Source organism: Leiobunum rupestre, chromosome 2 (assembly GCF_980474605.1).
Source record: "Leiobunum rupestre chromosome 2, qqLeiRupe1.1.hap1, whole genome shotgun sequence".
Lineage (NCBI taxonomy): Eukaryota > Metazoa > Arthropoda > Arachnida > Opiliones > Sclerosomatidae > Leiobunum > Leiobunum rupestre.
This window is the reverse complement of record NC_143385.1, coordinates 75,996,257-76,017,140: the sequence shown is the minus strand read 5'-3', so window position 1 is coordinate 76,017,140 and position 20,884 is coordinate 75,996,257. Positions and strand designations below refer to the sequence as shown.

Here is a 20,884-nt window from a genome sequence, read left to right as displayed (position 1 = left end):
GAGCGTGGCGCTGAACTCCTACACGTTATAGTACAGTTATAGAAAATCCTTGCTCGCGGAATTTCGACGAATGTGTTGGCCGCTGCAGCGCGAACAACGCGTGATCAAAGTTGGCCGTGGTTTTAGCGAAATTGGTGGTTTGTGACGTAGAAAAAACAGTGAAAGCACGTAGAAATATTTTATGGAAAGGCCTATTTTAGTATTTCACCCACACTAGTTTTTGTTCCAAAACGTGATTTGAAAAATTTACGAGATCCTGTTAATGTATTTTCAGACGAAAAACATTAGCGGTTATAGGGAGATGAATACTTCGCTCTCAGAGATATAATATATATCTCTACTGTTAAATTAATGTTATTCTAGAAGTGTTTACTAATATTGTTAGCAGTGGCAATAAAGTGGTATGTTAAGTTAAAAGGAACCACCTATGGAGTATGAACTGCATTGTAAAGGTTGATAAAATTGGCGAATAAGTACGAGCTATTAGTAAGTTTTTAAAATTATTTGTTTAGGGTTTAGTTTTATTATCCCTTTTCATTATGGACTTATCTACTTATTCGCCAATTTTATCAATAAAGTGGTATACCACTTTTAAATTCTGCCAGTTTTGGTTGACAGGTGCTTAAAAATGAGAAGTGGAAAATGAAATTTTTTAGCTGTCCCACTAGTCTTTTTCCTGCCTTTGGCTTCACTAAATTTCCCCAAAGAAACGTTCGCTGAAGCTTTAAATAACTGTGCCCTATCGGGCAGAGATAGAGCAGAGTAAAAATTTCTGTTTAAACCAACATTGGTCAGTTTATCGCAATAAATTACCAGCTAGAATGAGTCGACGTGTACCATTAGTGACTTTCTGTTATGGAGCAAATTTTAAAGCAAGGGTGACCTTCATTATATTTATCTCGCAAATATACTAAGATCATAAATAACATAACAACAATAATTATGACAATTGTCAAAAATTATCACCGAGCTGATTTTCGAAGATATGGTTCAATCTAGGTTTTGTTTATCATAGACCCAAATTTAAATTTACTACTACAAAGTACGATAATGTACCATACAGTCCGAGTCGAAGCTGGCGAGAGCGTCAGTGTCGCAAAATAGTTCAGTAATAAAATTTTAATTAATACAATAGAAAGTGTCATCCTTTATGTTCTTGTGTTACCTACGTCCATACTCAAGTCAAAAGACGCTTTTCTTTACGGCTGGTTTTCATTTTTCAAAATGGCGATCATCGACGCCAAAACCGTCGTTAAGAAAATTTTCCGTTTATTTCTTTTATATCCATATCAGAAAATTAGAACTTTTTTTTTTATTCGATTGTGACGTGTGGGACAATTGAGTCCTCTCGTTCATTTGATTAATCAGGGCGAGATATGTGTAACGGCCACGCCAACGGTTGGATACGTGGGGACAGGGGTGGGGACCAGACTTGGAAATAGCGGGAGTCTTGGGGCCAATGGCTCTTAAAAAAAATCAGATGGCCCTTAAAATAAATCATTCGAACGGGGGTTGCGGGCCACCATGGCTCCCAAATTAATTAAAAAATATTTATTACAAATATCATGGACATTTCTGGAAATTAATTTTTTTACGCCGCTTCTGAACCCCCTTGGGCCAGTGGCTCTCAATAAAAATAAAGTTATGGGGGGTCGGGAGCCCGTAGGACCCCTGTTAAAAATATCACTATTTCCAAGTCTGGTGGGGACACCCGTGGCGGAAGTATTCCGACCAATCGTTGAGGGATTGGTGGTCGTCCTCACACGGCCATCCACAAACTCTGCCTCCCGGACGCCTGGGATTACAGGAGTGAGCCACTACTCCCGGCAAAATTAGAACTTATTTGTTGCATATTAAATCATATAATAGTCGTGAATATTATCCATAAATATACAGTTAATTGAATTTTTTATGATTAATTGAAATTTTGGCGGTTAATTTATCCGTTTCCCCGAGCTCTAGTCTAACCCATTTTTTAGCATCAACGTTCGCCGTCTTTTTTTTTAATACTAGCTCATATTTCTGACCCCCCTTTATGCCCAAGTGGCCAGGACTAGATAAAGAGCAGCGTGCGAATTGCTTAAATAGTTTTATTGAAGCTGTTCCATTTTCGCTAGCAAATGCAAATGTACGAGGAATGGAAAGCGCACAATTATCCCAACTTTTTCGAAGTATTGGAGGAGTTCACCACTGTGGATCTGGATCCAGCGTTTCTTTTGGTCAATCTTCCTACCGTCCAAGCCAGGTTCTACAGCATCAGCTCTTCTCCCGACGCCTTTCCCGGCGAAGTGCACGCCACAGTTGCAATTGTCACGTACCGAACCAAAGGTATGAAAAGCTCTATATACGGTGGTTTTTCTTTTTATATATGCTACCAAAGATAATAGATACCTCGTACCCTAAATTCGAAAACAGAGAGCTTGACTACACGCAATCCAATGATTTCGAATCTTGGGTACGAGGTCTATATTACCTTTGATTCCACCACAAGGAATACATAATCCTTCTTTCAATTTCTTTAAGACCCTTAGCGCAATTTGGTTAAAAGGCCTTTTATGTAAAAGTATTTTACACCTTGTGCGTTTATTGGATAATTCACTACTCGACCTAAAAATGGAAATGTTGGATTATATAATAAACTCATTTTTCTTGAATCTTGAAAAGTACCCTTTTTTTAAATAATACAAAATAATGTGGTTTTCCGGAGGCAACGGGTCGGGGGGGGCGGCAATTTGGGGTTATGCCCCAAGCGCCAAATATCCTCGCTACGCCACTGAGGTAGCGTAGATCCTAATTTGGATTTCTCCAGCGCCTCTCTAGTACTAAATACATGGGCCCTTATGCCCAATTCAAACTTAGGGGGGGCCTTGATAGTCTTATGCTAATACCTATATCCTGATCATTTCAGACTACTAGGTGAAATATATTTTGTGAAAAAATAATGTCAAAGCAATATAAGACACCCTGTATAGCAGAGAGGTGTGTTTTTAAGGAAGGGACAGCGCGAAGTAATGAACGTGTTCTTTCTCCTGAAGGAAAGAAACATATAGAAGGTGACTGCTAACACTAAAGCCAACCATTCATGTTTGGAATTTCCATATTGATTCATCGTTTTATAAAACGTAAATTATGGGGTATTCGGCGCCATCTAGCGAAACAGACAGTTACGAATTTATATATGTTATGATCTCGTGAATATATTTTTAATTAAAAAATAAATTCATGTTTGAAATCAAGGGTCGTTGTTCATATTTCCTCCAAGTGTCGGATTTTGGAAGCTGATGAATAGAATTGGGGAAGGAAAACGATATTTTAACCCAAAATGTTTTAGAAATCCAAATAATATCTACCACGATTTGAATGGTTCTAACCTCCTTCCAATGATATTATTAATTAACGAGCTGCTTGTTGTAGGTGGCGATGGGCCAGTTCATTATGGCGTCTGCTCGAACTACCTTGCAAATTTAAACATCGGTGATCCCGTGCCGTGTTTCATTCGAAGGTAAGTTCTGTGCTCGACGTTTACGTTCTCCCAGGGCTGGATTAGCAATAGACGCTTCAATAAAACATCTCCAAGGAAATTGTCAATTAGTAATATTCGCGAGAGCCAGACCTGCAAGTTACTGTTTATATAGTGCTTGTTGAGATGATGGAAACTTTTCACTAGTACGGTATGCAAAAAGTGTAGAATTTTTTGACGTATTAAGGCTTAACAAAAAACGACGTTCTAATTACAGGTGAAAAGTTACCATTATTTCAACACTCGATAAGCAGATACTTGCAGGTCCTGGCTCTCGGAAATATTACTCCTTGGCAATTTCCTTGAAGATATTTTATTGAAGCACCTATTAAGATAAATAAGTATATGGGATATCAACGGTAGGCAGATATTTTCAATATTCAGATTTAGTATGCCCCATATGGTGCTAAACTGTCTATGGTGAGTTACTCATATTTTAGTTAGTGGGGAGAGGAATGGGTAAAAGTGTTTTTGTATTTTAGGGGATCCGAAACGTCCCTGTATTAATAAGTCCAAGATCCGGCCCTGCGTTTTCCTCTTTCCAAAGATAATATAGAACTCCGTACCCTAGATTCGAATTCAGAGAGATTTCCGATTGACGGTTTTGTAACGAAACGCTTACCTACTTCCAGCACGTGACCTCCGCTTTCTATAGTTGGATACCATAGTGGCTATGGTGCGAGGCAATGTTTTCGAATCTAGGGTACAAGATCTAAGATTTTGTATTTGCTCTATCTAAATTAAAGGGAATATAACCTGCAAAGCAATCTTTATGGAAGACCCCTTGAATTTTTCAAACTTCCCTGTACAGGGGCGCCAAACATTTTTGAATCCAAAGGCAAGAGCGGCTAGAGCTGCCAGAGCTGCAAACGTTGGTGTTCCACACCAAATACCTAAGGTTATATTCCCTTTAAATGGCAACAAAAGTGGCGTGAGGAAAAATAAGTGGCCGAAACTGCTTAAACGGCACAGTGAAAATGTGGAAAGGGGGCGCGCTAAACTAAAAGTAAGAGCTTCAGAGTCATTGTGCAGTGACATTTTTATAAGGCAAACCTTTAAAAATATAACTTTTCTACCACTGAAAAAGAACTAATTGTAATAAGTTTAATTTAGGATAGAAATGAATGAGTCACGAATATAGCAGACAATCTGACGAACAATATTCTTCTATACTTGTATTATGTTTCAGTGATCCTTCCTTTAGCTTGCCGGACAATCCGTCGTTGCCTGTGGTTCTGGTTGGCCCCGGAACTGGCATTGCCCCTTTCAGAGGATTCTGGCAACAAAGGGCTTTCGACAAGAAAAAAATTGAACACGGTAATTTCCGATTAATCTCCAAGTAACAGACATTTTTATTTAAATCGTCTATTTCATTTCAATGTTTTTACAAGAATGTATTTATTTATACTTATGTTTTCTCTCTCGCCAAGAGAGTGGTGGAAACGCCACCCGGCACGCGTGTGTTTTAAATGAATTTTAATGGGAAGAACCAATGAGATTATTTGAGATACCAGGCTGATTTGAGTTGGTTTAGGGGGAAGGAGTTTAGTCTTCGAGTATGAAGGGGATTGGGAGCAACGGAAAAAATCTCAACGTAAACATTTCCCCTAATTTCAGAAAAATGCCTTGATTTAAGTTTTAACAAAAAAGTAATTGCAAAGATTTTCATGTAAAATTAAATCGATACAGTATTATTTTGAAATTGCAAAAACATTACGAAATGGCATTGAATTACATGTGCGAAAACACCAACATCTCGTGATCGCCGGGGTTCTAAATCCGTCTTCCTAACTTCCGCTTTCCCTCTATGAAGTTGATATATGGCGTCATATCCCGTGAACAAGGTTTCGTTAAAGGGGCTCCAAAGTTCGGTGGCAAAAAAAATTGAGCATGCTTTTCATTCCCCCCAAGTCCCAACCCCTCACTCAGCCTTAGCAGAGGCGGGCAGAGTCAACCGTAAATTTCGCACTTTACTGACTTTACACACATTTTACCACCGAACTTTAGAGGCCCTTTAAAAAATACAAATATGGCATACTAAAGAGTTACATGTATACGGAGTAATGTCTCCACTGATTTCCGTTGCCTCTGAAAAAACACTGTGGATGGATATTTTTTACCTATTCGCCCAAATATCTCGTTGGTTTTATTCAATATTCAGAAATTAAAATCTATCCTAGTTGATTTCTTTCCATATTTAGGAATTAAAAATCTATAATAGTTTATTTCTTTCCATAGTTAGGAATTAAAAATCTATCATAGCTGATTTCTTTCCATATTTAGAAACTAAAAATCTATCATAGTTTATTTATTTCCATAGTTAGAAATTAAAAATCTATCATTGTTGAATTCTTTCCATATTTAGAAATTAAAAATCTATCATTGTGGATTTTTTTCTTAAAGGGGCTCCAAAGTTCGGTGGCAAAAAAAAAAGAAAATTGAGCATGCTTTTCATTCCCCCCAACCCCTCACTCGGCCTTGGCAGAGTCAACCGTAAATTTCGCACTTTACTGACTTTACACACATTTGGCCACCGAACTTTGGAGCCCCTTTAAGCTTAGAAGTTCAAAAATTTCGTTGTTGATTTTTTTCTATATTCCGAAGTTAAACATGCACATCATTGCTGTTTTATTTCATTGTTTAGAAGATCGAGAATTTGGCCCGATTACGTTGTATTTTGGGTGCCGGACATCGACGGTGGATCTATATCGTGATGAAATTGAAATGATGTTGAAAGAGGGAATCATTGCCAAACATTACGTCGCCTATTCCCGGCAATCCACAAAACCAAAGGTGTGTATGCATGTGTGAATTTGAAGTTACCATCGCTGACTGCTAAGGAATATCTGGTATCTGCTTCTCACACTCTTAATTTATACAGATAGCACTTTCACCCTACTTAAATGGACACAGAATCATACAGGGTGTTAACTAAAAAACGATACAGAGCTAATTACTCAAAATGTGTTTTATGTAAGAATTTGAAATTTGCAGGTTATATAGAGGGTGCCGTGGGACAAATGACAATAGAAATTTCAATGACCTTGAACCAGGTCTTCAAGGTCATTCAAATTTTACCTCGAGAACCGTTAGGATTAGAAAAATGGTTCCAATTAAAAATGTGTTCTACGTTTAATTTTAAGTCTAACCAGCTTTGACCCGATCTAATTTGACCAATGGGAAGACGAGAAATGTTAGACCAAAAACCATAAGTTCGTGTGTGATATTCTAATCATGACACGACATTTAAGGGCTTATAAATCGAAAACTACCAGATTTAACGGATGAAAATAGTCGTGACACTCTAAACTGAGGGGGAGAGTTCGTAATGACCTTAATTAGTTCAAGGTCATTCAATTTATTTCAATTACTAGTTAGATTATTTTGTGTTTAAAACATTTAAACTCAAAAAAGTTAATAAAAATACTTGGTACGTCTTAAATCAATTATTTAACGTTTATTTTGGAGTCTTATTGGTTTATTTACCTCGGGTAAAAGGTAATTTGACTTAAAAACCTTGGCGGGCATTTTTCTAATTGGAACCATTCTCCTAAGCCTAATGGTTCTCGAGATAAAAAATTTATGACCTTGAACTAATGTTTCAAGGTCATCATAAGCTACAAATTTCTAACTCCCCCACTCAGTTTAGAGTGTCACGACTATTTTGATCCGTTAGATCTGGTAGTTTTTAATTTATAAGCCCTTAAATGTCGTGTCATGATTAGAATATCACACAAGACCTTATGGTTTTTGGTCTTACATTGCTCGGCTTCCCATTGGTCAAATTAGATCGGGTCAAAGCTGGTTAGACTTAAAATTAAACGTAGAACACATTTCTAATTGGAACCATTCTTCTAATCCTAACGGTTCTCGAGGTAAAATTTTAATGACCTTGAAGACCTGGTTCAAGGTCATTGAAATTTCCATTGTCATTTGTCCCCCTGCACCCTCTATGTAACCTGCAAATTTCAAATTATTACATAAAACACATTTTGAGTAATTAGCTCTGTATCGTTTTTTAGTTAACACCCTGTATAAATAATTAAGTTCGAATTTCAGGTAGCTTCTCCCCTTTTGTACCTAGTTAGGGCACAGTCGAACAATCATAATTTGGCATTTTTCCTGCACTATTTCCGTAGACTAGTCAGTTGAAATAGTGAAATTTTAACGATTTTGTGGCTATTTAAAGGGATTAAGAACTAACCCGCGCTACGACTTGTTGCTAACGTATCTTACGTTACATCTAGTGGCAGCTGGATACTAGCTACCGAATGCTATCGCTACTCCCTCTTTTGGTTGCCGTAGAAAAGCCCAGATTGAGGATTTTTTTAATATAATTTGATAATAGCAGACGCTAGATAATAGGCGGAAGAGTGTAGTGCCGGAGCGCCACCTCGACTAGTTTCGGTTGCTAGAGCCGTTCGCTATCCATTTATAGAAGGTGATTGGTGGGGACATACAAATTTTCGCAAGCAAACTCTTTTTGCAAACTTTGTGCAAGTTTTGATATTTTCAGAAAAAGCCAATAGTTTGCAAATCAAATACTAATTTGGGCAAGATTTTTGAAAAAATTTATCAGATATTGATCATTTCAATTCTATTTACTTCAGATATCATAGTTTGCAAAAATATACTATTTTGCGCAAGGTTTTTTCAAACTTTCCCTTTTATTGGTATTTTCAATTATATATACCTCAGATATCATAGTTTGCAAAAATATACTATTTTGCGCAAGGTTTTTGGAAACTTTGACTTTCCCTTTATAATAATAAAATAATAATATATACCACAGATATCACAGTTTGCAAAAATATACTATTTTGCGCAAGGTTTTTGCAAACTTTCCCTTTATAATAATAAAATAATAATATATACTTAAGATATCATAGTTTGCAAAAATATACTATTTTACGCAAGGTATTTGCAAACTTTTCAACGATATTGATATTTTCAATTCTAATTACCACAGATATCATAGTTGGCAAAAATATACTACTTTGCGCAAGGTTTTTGCAAACTTTCCCTTTTATTGGTATTTTAAATTTTATATACCTCAGATATCATAGTTTGCAAAAATATAATATTTTGCGCAAGGTTTTTGCAAACTTTTCATCGATATTGATATTTTCATTTATAATTTTATAATTACCACCAGGAGCCATGTCTCCTGTTACCACAGATATCATAGTTTGCAAAAATATACTATTTTTCGCAAGGTTTTTGCAAACTTTCCCTATTATTGGTATTTTCAATTATATTTACCTCAGATATCATAGTTTGCAAAAATATACTATTTTGCGCAAGGTTTTTCAAACTTTCCCTATTATTGGTATTTTCAATTATATATACCTCAGATATCATAGTTTGCAAAAATATACTATTTTGCGCAAGGTTTTTGGAAACTTTGACTTTCCCTTTATAATAATAAAATAATAATATATACCACAGATATCACAGTTTGCAAAAATATACTATTTTGCGCAAGGTTTTTGCAAACTTTCCCTTTATAATAATAAAATAATAATATATACTTAAGATATCATAGTTTGCAAAAATATACTATTTTACGCAAGGTATTTGCAAACTTTTCAACGATATTGATATTTTCAATTCTAATTACCACAGATATCATAGTTGGCAAAAATATACTACTTTGCGCAAGGTTTTTGCAAACTTTCCCTTTTATTGGTATTTTAAATTTTATATACCTCAGATATCATAGTTTGCAAAAATATAATATTTTGCGCAAGGTTTTTGCAAACTTTTCATCGATATTGATATTTTCATTTATAATTTTATAATTACCACCAGGAGCCATGTCTCCTGTTACCACAGATATCATAGTTTGCAAAAATATACTATTTTTCGCAAGGTTTTTGCAAACTTTCCCTATTATTGGTATTTTCAATTATATTTACCTCAGATATCATAGTTTGCAAAAATATACTATTTTGCGCAAGGTTTTTCAAACTTTCCCTATTATTGGTATTTTCAATTATATATACCTCAGATATCATAGTTTGCAAAAATATACTATTTTGCCCAAGGTTTTTCGCAAACTTTTCACGATTATTGGTGTTTTCAATTATATATACCTCAGATATCATAGTTTGAAAAAACTTGCACAAAATAGTATATTTTTGCAAACTATGATATCTGCGAGGGGCTGATCACTCCGCGTAATCGGTGTACAGAGCCGTACCTTTGACTGTACTAATGGGATTACGCGTAATCTTTGAAGTCCCTGCCTTTGGCAGTGGTAATCTTAGCGTAATACGGTGTACAGACTTTCTAAGAGTGGTTAGCCCCTCGGATATCTGTGATGGTAATTAGAAATGAAAATATCAATATCGATGAAAATTTTGCAAAAACCTTGCGCAAAGGAGTATATTTTTGCAAACTATGATGTCTGAGGTATATATAATTGAAAACACCAAAAATCGTGAAACGTTTGCAAAAACCTTGCGCAAAATAGTATATTTTTGCAAACTATGATATCTGAGGTATATATAATTGAAAATACCAATAATAGGGAAAGTTTGAAAAAACCTTGCGCAAAATAGTATATTTTTGCAAACTATCATATCTGAGGTATATATAATTGAAAACCCCAATAATCGTGAAAAGTTTGCAAAAACCTTGCGCAAAATAGTATATTTTTGCAAACTATGATATCTGAGGTAAATAGAATTGAAATTATCAATATCTGATAAAATTTTGCAAAACTCTTGCGCAAATTAGTATTTGATTTGCTAACTATTGGCTATTTCTGAAAATATCAAAACTTACGCAAAGTTTGCAAAAAGAGTTTGCTTGCGAAAATTAGTACGTCCCACTTGGTGGATATGAGGGTCTAAACTATATTAGCTGGGGACGACGCAAGTTGCTTACACTTAAGTTAATAATTGTGAAGTATTGATATAATTTCTTTATAATTTATCATTTTTTAACGAAAACACTCCTCTGTCGTTACTCTTAAAATAATTGAAATCGTCTTTTTAAACTCGGTAGTACAAATGGTAGTAGTGATGAGTCGGATATAATAAAGTTGCGCTCATATCCTGTGCTTAAAGGACAACAAAAGCGGCGTGGGTAAATCAACGTGGTTGAAATTGCTCAAACGGCACCTTGACAATGGAAATTGGGAAACCGTAGCAGGATCTAGTTCTAAAGGAGTCCATTGGTGGCGCGGGTGTGCTACACTAGAAGTTTGAGTTTCATTGTCACGGAGCGGTTTTAGCAGATAGTTTAGCCACGGTCACACTAGACCTTAAAACCCAGTCGGTTTGAATTATAGTTTTGACCGCCGAATTTAATTCGTGGTTCACAAGTGCGAAATCGCTTCATCCTGGCTAGCTTAAAGCCAAGGCTTCATGTAATTTTAAATTATGACCAGAATTTTGAAAATACTTAAATGTATCCGAAAACATTTAGTTAATTGTGTTTACTATACATACAGTAATATTATTTGACATTATTTAGAATTTTATTCCCATTATTTTGGAAAATACGAGCTATTTTACTTCCCCGCCTGGTCGTTTTGGAAGCGATTTTAAGCGAACCGACTTGGACGAGTTGCTTCCCGAACCAACACGAAGCGATTTCTCACGCTGGTTTTGAAAACTACTTATCTAAAACTAAGCGATTTTAGGGGTAAGCGTGAGCCTGGCTTTTGTTTCCAAGTAATCCCAATTTTCGCACAGGAAGCAGTTAGGTTTTTCGATGGTTCTAAAGTGAAGACCTGTGAACGTGACTTTTTTTCTGACTTTCAGTGCTATGTGCAGGATATAATGTGGGAGCACACGTCTCTCTCTCTTTATCAACAAATAGTGATGAGGGACGGACACTTCTATGTTTGCGGTGATGTAACCATGGCAGACTGCGTATCAAAGACATTGATAGAGATATTTCAGAAGCACGGCAACATGTCCATTTCCGAGGCTGAGCGGTATCTCTACGGAATGAAGGTAAACTATACCTAATAGTCTTTACAAACCCCGACTATAACAGACTGCAGACTCTGCAGTGTTGACGAATATGGAGATTTCATTTCTTTAAGAATTCCCAATATCATGGACTTATTTCACCCATGAATATGCAACCCTATTATACCCTATTTTTTAAGCCAATAAGAATATGGCCTGATCTAGCTTACGGGATAAGACTGCTGTCAGCCTGTCACTCCTTGGACATTCTATTCGCGACCGAAACGCGTCTGCTAATATGCTATCTATCTAGTTTTCGACGGCAACCGAACAGTAGCGATGCTAAAGTTTTTTCACAGGTGGGCTAATTATTTTGTGGCCGCTAAGAATTTTGTAGCCCTTACAACTTTAGTGACTACGGTTACATGGGGGACGGAACGTCGAAGTTGACAATTCTGGCCACCAGGGTACGTCTGGAGCAAATATTGTACCCCAGAGAACTATCCCTGTAAGGTTATTTAATCCATGACTGGACCCCCTACTGACCTTGTAACCGACCTGGAGGAGACACGCGCATGCCCGGGGTATTTCCCTAAATTCCATTAAGCCCCTTTCTTTTCTTTCTATGGCCCATTCAACTTTATCTCAATTTCCGCTCCCTTCCTCCCGAATCTATCTGTATATGGTCTACTATCTTCTTGAGTAAACGAATTGATTTTGAAAGATTTTTTTCCAGAAAAACGTTTCTTGGCAATAAAACACATTTCTAGAGATAAAGAAAATTTATAAATTCAAATATGTGGCCTTTTAATTATAAATATGTGGCCCTCTTAATATAAAAATATGGCCCTCTTAATATAAAAATATGGCCCTCTTAATATAAAAATATGGCCCTCTTAATATAAATATGTGGCCCATCTCAGAAATGCAGGGGGGAAAGCCCATTTCAGCCCACCCTTAGCGTCGCTACTGCAACCAAAAGAGGGCGTGACGATTACTAGGACGAAAGACTGCCTCAAATAAATGGCGCCCTAAATATCCTCATTTTCTGCACATTCAAAGCGTGCTTAAAAATTTCAAAAATAAGAGTTAGCTATAGAATCGTAATTGCGTGGTAACTTCTCTCTATTTTGGGAAAATGAAAACTTAGTTGAGTTAGGTTTTAAAATGCATTCCCACAAACAAAAATTGCTAGCGCTCCTACTTAAAGGTTTCCATCAGCCTCGTAAGGGGATGACAGTGGGGGGTGAAATAGCACTATTTTTTAACGAGGAAGGAGACAAATTTTTTTTTAGAATTAATATGGAAAGTTGTTCTTGTTCAACGAATTGTCTTAGTGATTGATTTTATTTTATTTTCGTTTATCATGTATTTTATTATTACCATTAATTTCATTGCTCGACATTGTTAAAACCGAAAATTTTAAAACAAATTGTCGAACTCGCGGAGGAATACTACGCGGTCATCGTTAGTTTAGCGCGACATGCACCCTCAATTGGCGGTAATCAAGGACAGTAGATACAGGGACGAGAAAGCAGGAAAAAATTCCGATTTTAAACGTCTTCATATTCACGTGGAGTTAGATGTAAACAAACCGCGGCCATTGTTAAGACGTGGTTCACCATGGACAGTATATACTGTCCATGGTGAACCACGTCTTAACAATGATATTATTGTAGTTAGTTTTTACCATTTTGATGATAAATTAAAAATAAAACTACGAGCGTAAATAAAAAATGCCAATTTGTTTTGAACACTTAAACCTCGTTAAGAACCGCTAAAATTAGGTGACCGCCATTTTTTTGTTTACAACTAACTCTCCTTGCGTTTAGGTCGTTTTAGGTGATATATTCCAACAGAGGCCGCCAATACACTTTCTCGTCCCTGTATCTACTGTCCTTGCGGTAATCGAAATCAAAATCCGGACTGGCTAGGGGGCCCAGGGGGCACAAGTTTCTCCCCTTACGAGGCTGATGGAACCCTTTAATAGTCAATCAAAAACTAAAGATACGACGTCCCCGATTTCTGTAAAATTAAAAGAACTCCATTTTAATTGGAAATGGACTGGATCAGGTATTACGCTAATATACCAGAGGACAAAATCAAGAATATTCCTAATGTGGGAAATTTGGAAGTTATCACCACTTTTTCGATATCAAGTCAATATTAAAGGGCAACTAAAGTCAAGTGTATACCTCTATAGTTTCCTGGTAATATGTATGCACGGTTAAACAAAAGCGAAAAATAGATTATAGTAAAATAAAGCATTGTTTAAACAAATTGATTTAAACCCAAAAAAAAACTTTTTTGTTTTTATTAAAAAAAATGTATTTTTTATCGTTTTTCACCTGTGCATGACTAGATGCTCAAACCTTTGAGCCGAATATTAATCACAGACCGTGGCGTAGCTAGACGAATTTTCTCAATGTACACCAGATTTCAGTCTAGCTCTCTCCCTCCTCTACATATTTCCAGAGATAGCTCATGAAAAATGCCGCCTCCAAAAAAGTGGAACGGCCCATTAGCGGCGCTAAGGGTGGGCTGAAGTGGGCTTTAGCCCCCCTGCATTTCTGAGACGGGCCACATATTTATATTAAAAGGGCCACATATTTATAATTAAGAGGCCACATATTTGAATTTATTAATTTTCTTTATCTCTAGAAATTTGTTTTATTGCCAAGAAATGTTTTTCTGGAAAAAAAACTTTCAAAATCAATTTGTTTACTCAATAAGATAGTAGACCACAGACTTGGAAATAGCGGGAGTCTTGGGGCCAATGGCTCTTAAAAAAAATCAGATGGCCCTTAAAATAAATCATTCGAACGGGGGTTGCGGGCCACCATGGCTCCCAAATTAATTAAAAAATATTTATTACAAATATCATGGACATTTCTGGAAATTAATTTTTTTACGCCGCTTCTGAACCCCCTTGGGCCAGTGACTCTCAAAAAAATAAAGTTATGGGGGGTCGGGAGCCCGTAGGACCCCTGTTAAAAATATCACTATTTCCAAGTCTACTTGACCATAAACAGATAGATTCGGGAGGAAGGGAGTGGAAATTGAGAGAAAGTTGAATGGACAATAGAAAGAAAAGAAAGGTAATTTAGGGAAATACCCCGGGCATGCACGTGTCCCCTCCAGGTCGGATACAAGGTCATAGGGGGTCCAGTAAACGCGACGAGAGCCGCAACAATAAAACGACCTTGCTCTTCTCGCGTCCTGGAAAATTTATAAGGGGTCACTAAAGTCGTAAGGGCCACAAAATAATTAGCCCACCTGTGAAAAAACCTTAGTGCCGCTACTGGAACGGCCCCCTTTGCTACGCCACTGATCACAGACACAAAAGATATGAGGGAAAGTTGTCTCCTTTACAAGCACTCCCTGCATTTAGGATTCCCATTGAGACCAAAGAGATGCAAATGCCAATTAAACTGGCAATTACCTAGGAGTAGGCTTGTTACTAGCCTGATTCTGCTCTTAGAGGAAGAGAGCAATTCAGTTGTTCTCTTCTTAGAAGGACGAAGCCTGCCTCAACCCAAAGCTTGACCTGGCGTTCAACCTAGAAGCCATGCAAATATCTGCGAACCAGGTCATTGGATATCAGAATTGCAGATTTGGCACCATAAAACCTTCTCATTGCCATGATACCATCTATGACCAGGCACCGAATAAAGTTGAACCTTATTATGAGTGCCTAGTTCTGATTGGAGATCCAAACAGCTAAGAAGAAGTTTTGAAGTTTAAAAAATGCTGGCAAAATATATCATATTTAGAATCTTTCTAAACTATTACACAGGGGAAAATAATTACAGTGTAAATTTACATAATTAGGCGGAGTAGTAGTAAAGAGCGATTTATTGTTGGGCAAAATTAACTTATCACCAACTCTAGCTCTTAAGGGGGGTGATGGGGGAAGCTACATAAGTTAAAAACTCAAGGGGGATGTTGGAATGGTAAACTGAGTCGCAAAGTGGTGTACATATCAGAAAATAGGTGGGAAATTCACACCCATTGAGACTGCGAAATGTTTGATTTTAATCCCCTAAATGGATGCTTCTTTTTTCAGATTTATTATATACTGAAGTGTTATTTCATACATCGAGCTACACTATAACATCAGTTGTGTTCCATTCAAATGTCATACTTATAACATTACATTATTTCTGGTATTACTTATCATACACAATGTTTAACTTACTCTAAAATGTTTTATAAAATTATACTATGCGTTACTTACAGTGGCCTCCCCGTAAGTCAATTGGTAAATAGTTTTTGCATCGAAGAATTTCACCAGCCATGTTAAGGGGTATTATTATTATTATTGAATGGGGTAGAAAGCCGTGCACTTCGACCTTAGGTCAATTGTGCAACCCCCAGCAAGAAGATCTAAGCAGCTAAGAACCAGTTTAGAAGTGATACTATACTGGTTAAGAGCGGCCTGACTATCCGTGTAGATTTGGATAACCTTCCCACGATGCTTCTTTTCCAGCCAATAGTCGGCACAGAAGCAGATAGCAGAAATTTCTGCTTGGAAAACGGTAGCGTATTCTCCCAGGCTTTCGTAAAAACCATAGTTATTATTTAGGCAGTACATCCCCGCGCCTGTACCAGAATTGGTATTAGATCCGTCGGTAAAAAAGACCACCTCAACTGTGGTACCGAGGGTAATATTAGCCCAGTCCGTGCGGCTTGGGAAGTTAACCTCAGAAGGCTTACTAGTGTAATTCAGCAGCCGAGATGTCAGAACCCATCTTAAGTTCGGGTAAATGACTAGAAATATCATGATAGAGTTTGGTGTGATTGTTTACCCAATTATTAGCCTTCCACCATCCATTTTGGTTAAGTCTATAGGCACCAAAAGCAGCAGCTTCCTCTATAAAAAGATGCAGAGGAAGAATGTTCAGGAGAACTTCTCGAGAAGCACTTGGGGCTGTTCTCATAGCTCCAGACTGCACGGTTTTAATGTAACCGTTGGCCACCAGACCACGGCTGTGTAAGACAGAATGGGTCTGATGATCATAGTATACAGCCAGTATACAACTCTGGGACTAAGGCCCCAGGATTTACTGACTGTACTCCTAATCCTCCAAAATAACATTTTGCCCTTCTTGATAATATAATCAAGATGTGGTTTCCATGTTAATTTGCTGTCAAGGATGACACCTGGTACTTTACCTCGGCGCTTTCCACTAGGTTAGTTCCAAATAAGGAAATACCATTGAACGATCCCTGGATCCTTTTACGAGTAGATCGGACCAGGACCGTCTTGCTAGGATTAACTGTGAAGTTGACCTCCTTGCACCAGCACTCGACTGATGCCTCCTCATTACATCCTTAACTGCCGTTGGGAATTTCCCAGTGACAATGATAGCAATATCATCGGCGTAACCGAAACAGCGACATCCCCCCTATTCAGCTTCCGCGTTAGATCGTCCACTACCAGGCACCACAAAAGGGGAGAGAGAACCCCCCCTGAGGGCAGCCACGGCTGGTGGAGACCATAAGGGAGTCACCGAGCAGGGAGGACATCACTTTCCGGTCAGTTAACATGGATTTGATCCAAAGACACAATGTGTCATTGATACAAAACCTCTTAGAAGCCTTCATAATGACCGCGCAAGAGACTTTATCAAAGGCCCCTTCGATATCAAGAAAAACCGCTAACGCTATTTCCTTGAAATCAATTGCCTTTTCGAGGCAGTTGCTTATGCCATGAAGGGCGGTCTCAGTTGACCTGCCTTTCTGATAAGCAAACTGTGCGAAGGAGAGAGGAGTTTGAGAGATAACCTCTCTAATATAACTGTCCAACTTTTCCAAAATGTTTAAGAGGAAAGAGGTAAGACTAATTCGCCTAAACGCCTTCGCCTCAAGGTAATTTGGCTTACCTGACTTGGGTATGAATATGGCCTGAGACAGTTTCCAAGTGCTTGGTATATGCCCTAGGGCAATACAAGCCCTATAGATCCTTAGCAGCAAAGGGCAGAGATAATCAATGCCCTCTTGCAACAGAATGGGGAAGATCCCATCAGGTCCTGGTGACTTATAGCCCTGGCTTAAATGATTTTATAGCCCATTTGAGTCTAAAGTGCGTGACAACCTTATTCGCCACTGCCCAATATTTCTTTTTAATACGTTTAATCCTTAAAGGAAGCGTATCAGCAGAGATCCTGGCAGTTATAGAGATGCGAAACTCCGCCGAAAACCTGACAAAAAAATGCAAGCATCAGCGCCGCCCTTCGGCCGGAAGAAAGCGCCCGTTTCAAGCCAAGAGACGCAAAAATTGTAAACGTGTTTTATTTTCGAAATAAAGTTTTAAAATGCCTGGAACCTATTGTTCAGCGATTTTTTGTAATTCTTGTACAGAAAAACAACGCATTTCTTTATTTAAGTTTCCAAAAGAAAAAGAACGGTGGGATATAACATAAGTTATTTTAATTAGAGTTATATTTTAATCTTTGTTTTTCAAAATACAGTTCAAAACAATGGCTAGAAAATGTAGGAAGACGCGATAATAATAATAAAATATGTGCCCTGCATTTCGAGGAGTCTTGTTTCATGAACAATAAAACCAGAAATATAACAAGGCCCAGAAACGTTTAGAACGCAAGTTACTTAAGTTAATCACTAAATATTAACAAACTTTAAAATATTAGCGTAAATCCTTGATTTAGTCCTAATTTCTCAAAAATACTGTTTCTTATTTCTTTATTGTGGTTCAACAAGGCCTAAAATAAATAGCAGTTAAAATATGAACTTTATTTCAAATAAATTTTAAATATATACTAATGTATAAAAAAATACTTAACGTAATAAATTATAGTTCAATTCCAGTTTCAACTTGGTTTCTTCTTCGTTGGCGTTAACCCAAAAAAAATTTAAACAATGGTAACAATCCTAGGATCTCTGCGATTACTCCCCACGTACAGGCGTCGCTGCGATCGGCAAAAATTTGAAAAAAACTGGTTTGCTTAGGGTATAGGGAGTTTCGCATCTCTATAACTGCCAGGATCTCTGGTATCAGTGTCACAGTTATCTGATAAGCCAATGGACTTTAGGTCCTCCTTAAGAGTGTCCTCTTCGGAGTCCCCGCAACCCAGAGTCTCACTTTCCATTTCTGAGCCCTCTGAGATATTGGATCCTGGAACATTTCCAGATACGGGGATAACCCCGCCTTCCTGGGTTTTCGGTATCGTCAGGCTAGGATCATGGAGTATCTTAAAGATACCCCTGTCTAGGCCTGTTTCTGTTCAATGCCCAGCTTTCTTGATGGCCTTGACTTACTCACCATCCATCTGGAAAATCCAACGGATGGCAGTTGGCTCTTCAGCCTTCGTTATAATTTTCCAACATTGCGTGTTAAGCGCACTGTTGAAGGTACGTAACCTTTTTAGAAGGATTTTAGGGTCCTTCGTGTAGACGTCCTTGGTACGAAAAGCAACCTTGAACGGCTTTGGTAGGTCGATGGCCTTCATTACTGAAAGCCGCATGCCCCCAAGAACCTGTTAGCTACATAAGTTAAAAACTCAAGGGGGATGTTGGAATGGTAAAATGAGTCGCAAATTGGTGTACATATCAGAAATATGGTGGGAAATTCACACCCATTGAAACTGCGAAATGTTTCATTTTAATCCCCTAAATGGATGCTTCTTTTTTCAGAATTATTATATACTTAGTGTTATTTCATACTTCCAAGTTCCAGCTACACTATAACATCAGTTATGTTCCTTTCAAATGTCATACTTATAACATTATATTATTTATGGTATTACTTATCATACACAATGTGTAACTTACTGTAAAATGCTTTATAAAATTATGCTATGCGTTACTTACAGTGGCTTCCCCATAAATCAATTAGGAAATAGTTTTTGCATCAAAGAGTTTCACCAGCCATGTTAAGGGGTAAATGCCACTGCTCTGCAGCCTGTCCAAGGAGAGAGAACTAAGATCGTGATCATTTTGCTGGCTTTGCAGGGCTAAACTAAATTCATGTATTTCATTATTTTTTTATTATCCTACCCCTTACCTCATTTCTACCACCACACTGTGCAAGACAACTCGCATTGCCCTTTAATTAAGTCAAGAGCTTAATGAATTCCGTTTTGGTTTATACTATGGTACCACAACGTATATTTTAAAGCATGCAAAATGGATTGCACATGTAATCTTTGAAAAATGGTTCATAATTAGATATTTCCCTGAAGTTCTATCAAATCATGAGGCCATTTTCCCATGAATAATAATACTTATTGTGTTTGATATTTAATCTTTTTTTAATTAGGAACAAAATCGTTTTCATGATGATATATTTGGCATAACTTTAAGAACAGCAGAGAAGACGAGAAAAGTTAGAATCCAAGCTCAACAAAAACACAACGAGAATTCGTCCAGTTTGGAAATGTAGCTGCCAAAATACATAGGAACACTGTTGAAATTTCTATTTTCACCTTTAACCACCACAGCCATAGACAGTTTTTAAAGTGGGGTGTTTTGGTATTTCTTAAATTTTTATGCCTCCTATATAGGTGTAAAACCCATGTATTGTAGTTTGTTGACATGTTTCTTGGCCACCAAAATACCAACTTTGGTATTCCACTTTTGTGATCTTAAACACAAACATTTAAATTTTATATCAATTGAACCAACTGTTTAGAGATATTCAAGATGTTATTTTCCCAAATTTGGCATTGAATAAGTAAAGTTATGTGTAACATGTAAAAACAAACAGAACCTAAATATCAACCAGAAAAGTAAAATTCTTGTCTTTAAATAATGCAATATAATATTCAAATTTTAATATCTAACCTTAAAAATTTGTACAAAATCCTGAGCACCCCTGATCACCTTTTTTGGATTACAAGTCTGGCAGTTATCAGGTAACCCAAGTGCTTCCAAGAAATTTGCACCTGTTAAATTTAACATGACTTTATTACTTAGGTTTAAGTGTAGCCAAATTTAAATGCCTTTAAAATATAAATTTTATTATTATTTTCATTATTTTAAAAATCATCGCTTTATACTATTTTAAAAGTTTTTAAATAAAAGTGACAAGATACTTCATGACTAAAAGTTGTTTATTTACTAAAATTAAATAAAATTTAACTTAGGCGAGCTTTTGGACCGCGGTCCCTTTTCAAGCCTGTCTCTTATAATACAAAGTTAAATTATATTTAATTTTAGTAAATAAACAACTTTTAGTCATGAAGTATCTTGTCACTTTTATTTCAAAACTTTTAAAAATTATCTTTATTATTTTACAACCTGTAGAAATCCAATTTCCCAGATTATTCAAGATTTTTTTTATTTGCTCCATTGTTGGGAGGAGATAGCTGAATGGCTTTATGCCCTAAGTACGGTTATAATCAAATTAATACAAAAAAATAGTAATAATAATATAAAGTAGAAGTTTTCCTATTACAAATTTAAATTGGAAGTAGTT

The 20,884-nt window shown here is 36.8% G+C and overlaps 1 protein-coding gene across 1 annotated transcript in view; it reads left to right on the top strand.

The window, feature by feature from the left end:
• The window catches only part of LOC149959038 (nitric oxide synthase-like protein), a 121,526-nt gene extending 101,122 nt beyond the window's left edge, over nt 1-20,404 (top strand). The window contains exons 23-28 of the mRNA XM_090167319.1: nt 2,118-2,328; nt 3,415-3,502; nt 4,710-4,837; nt 6,165-6,313; nt 11,293-11,487; nt 19,727-20,404. Coding sequence (XP_090023445.1) covers nt 2,118-2,328; nt 3,415-3,502; nt 4,710-4,837; nt 6,165-6,313; nt 11,293-11,487; nt 19,727-19,849 — 894 coding nt within the window. The 3' untranslated portion in view covers nt 19,850-20,404. The remainder of the gene's footprint in view (nt 1-2,117; nt 2,329-3,414; nt 3,503-4,709; nt 4,838-6,164; nt 6,314-11,292; nt 11,488-19,726) is intronic.
• The last annotated feature ends 480 nt before the right edge of the window (nt 20,405-20,884 follow it).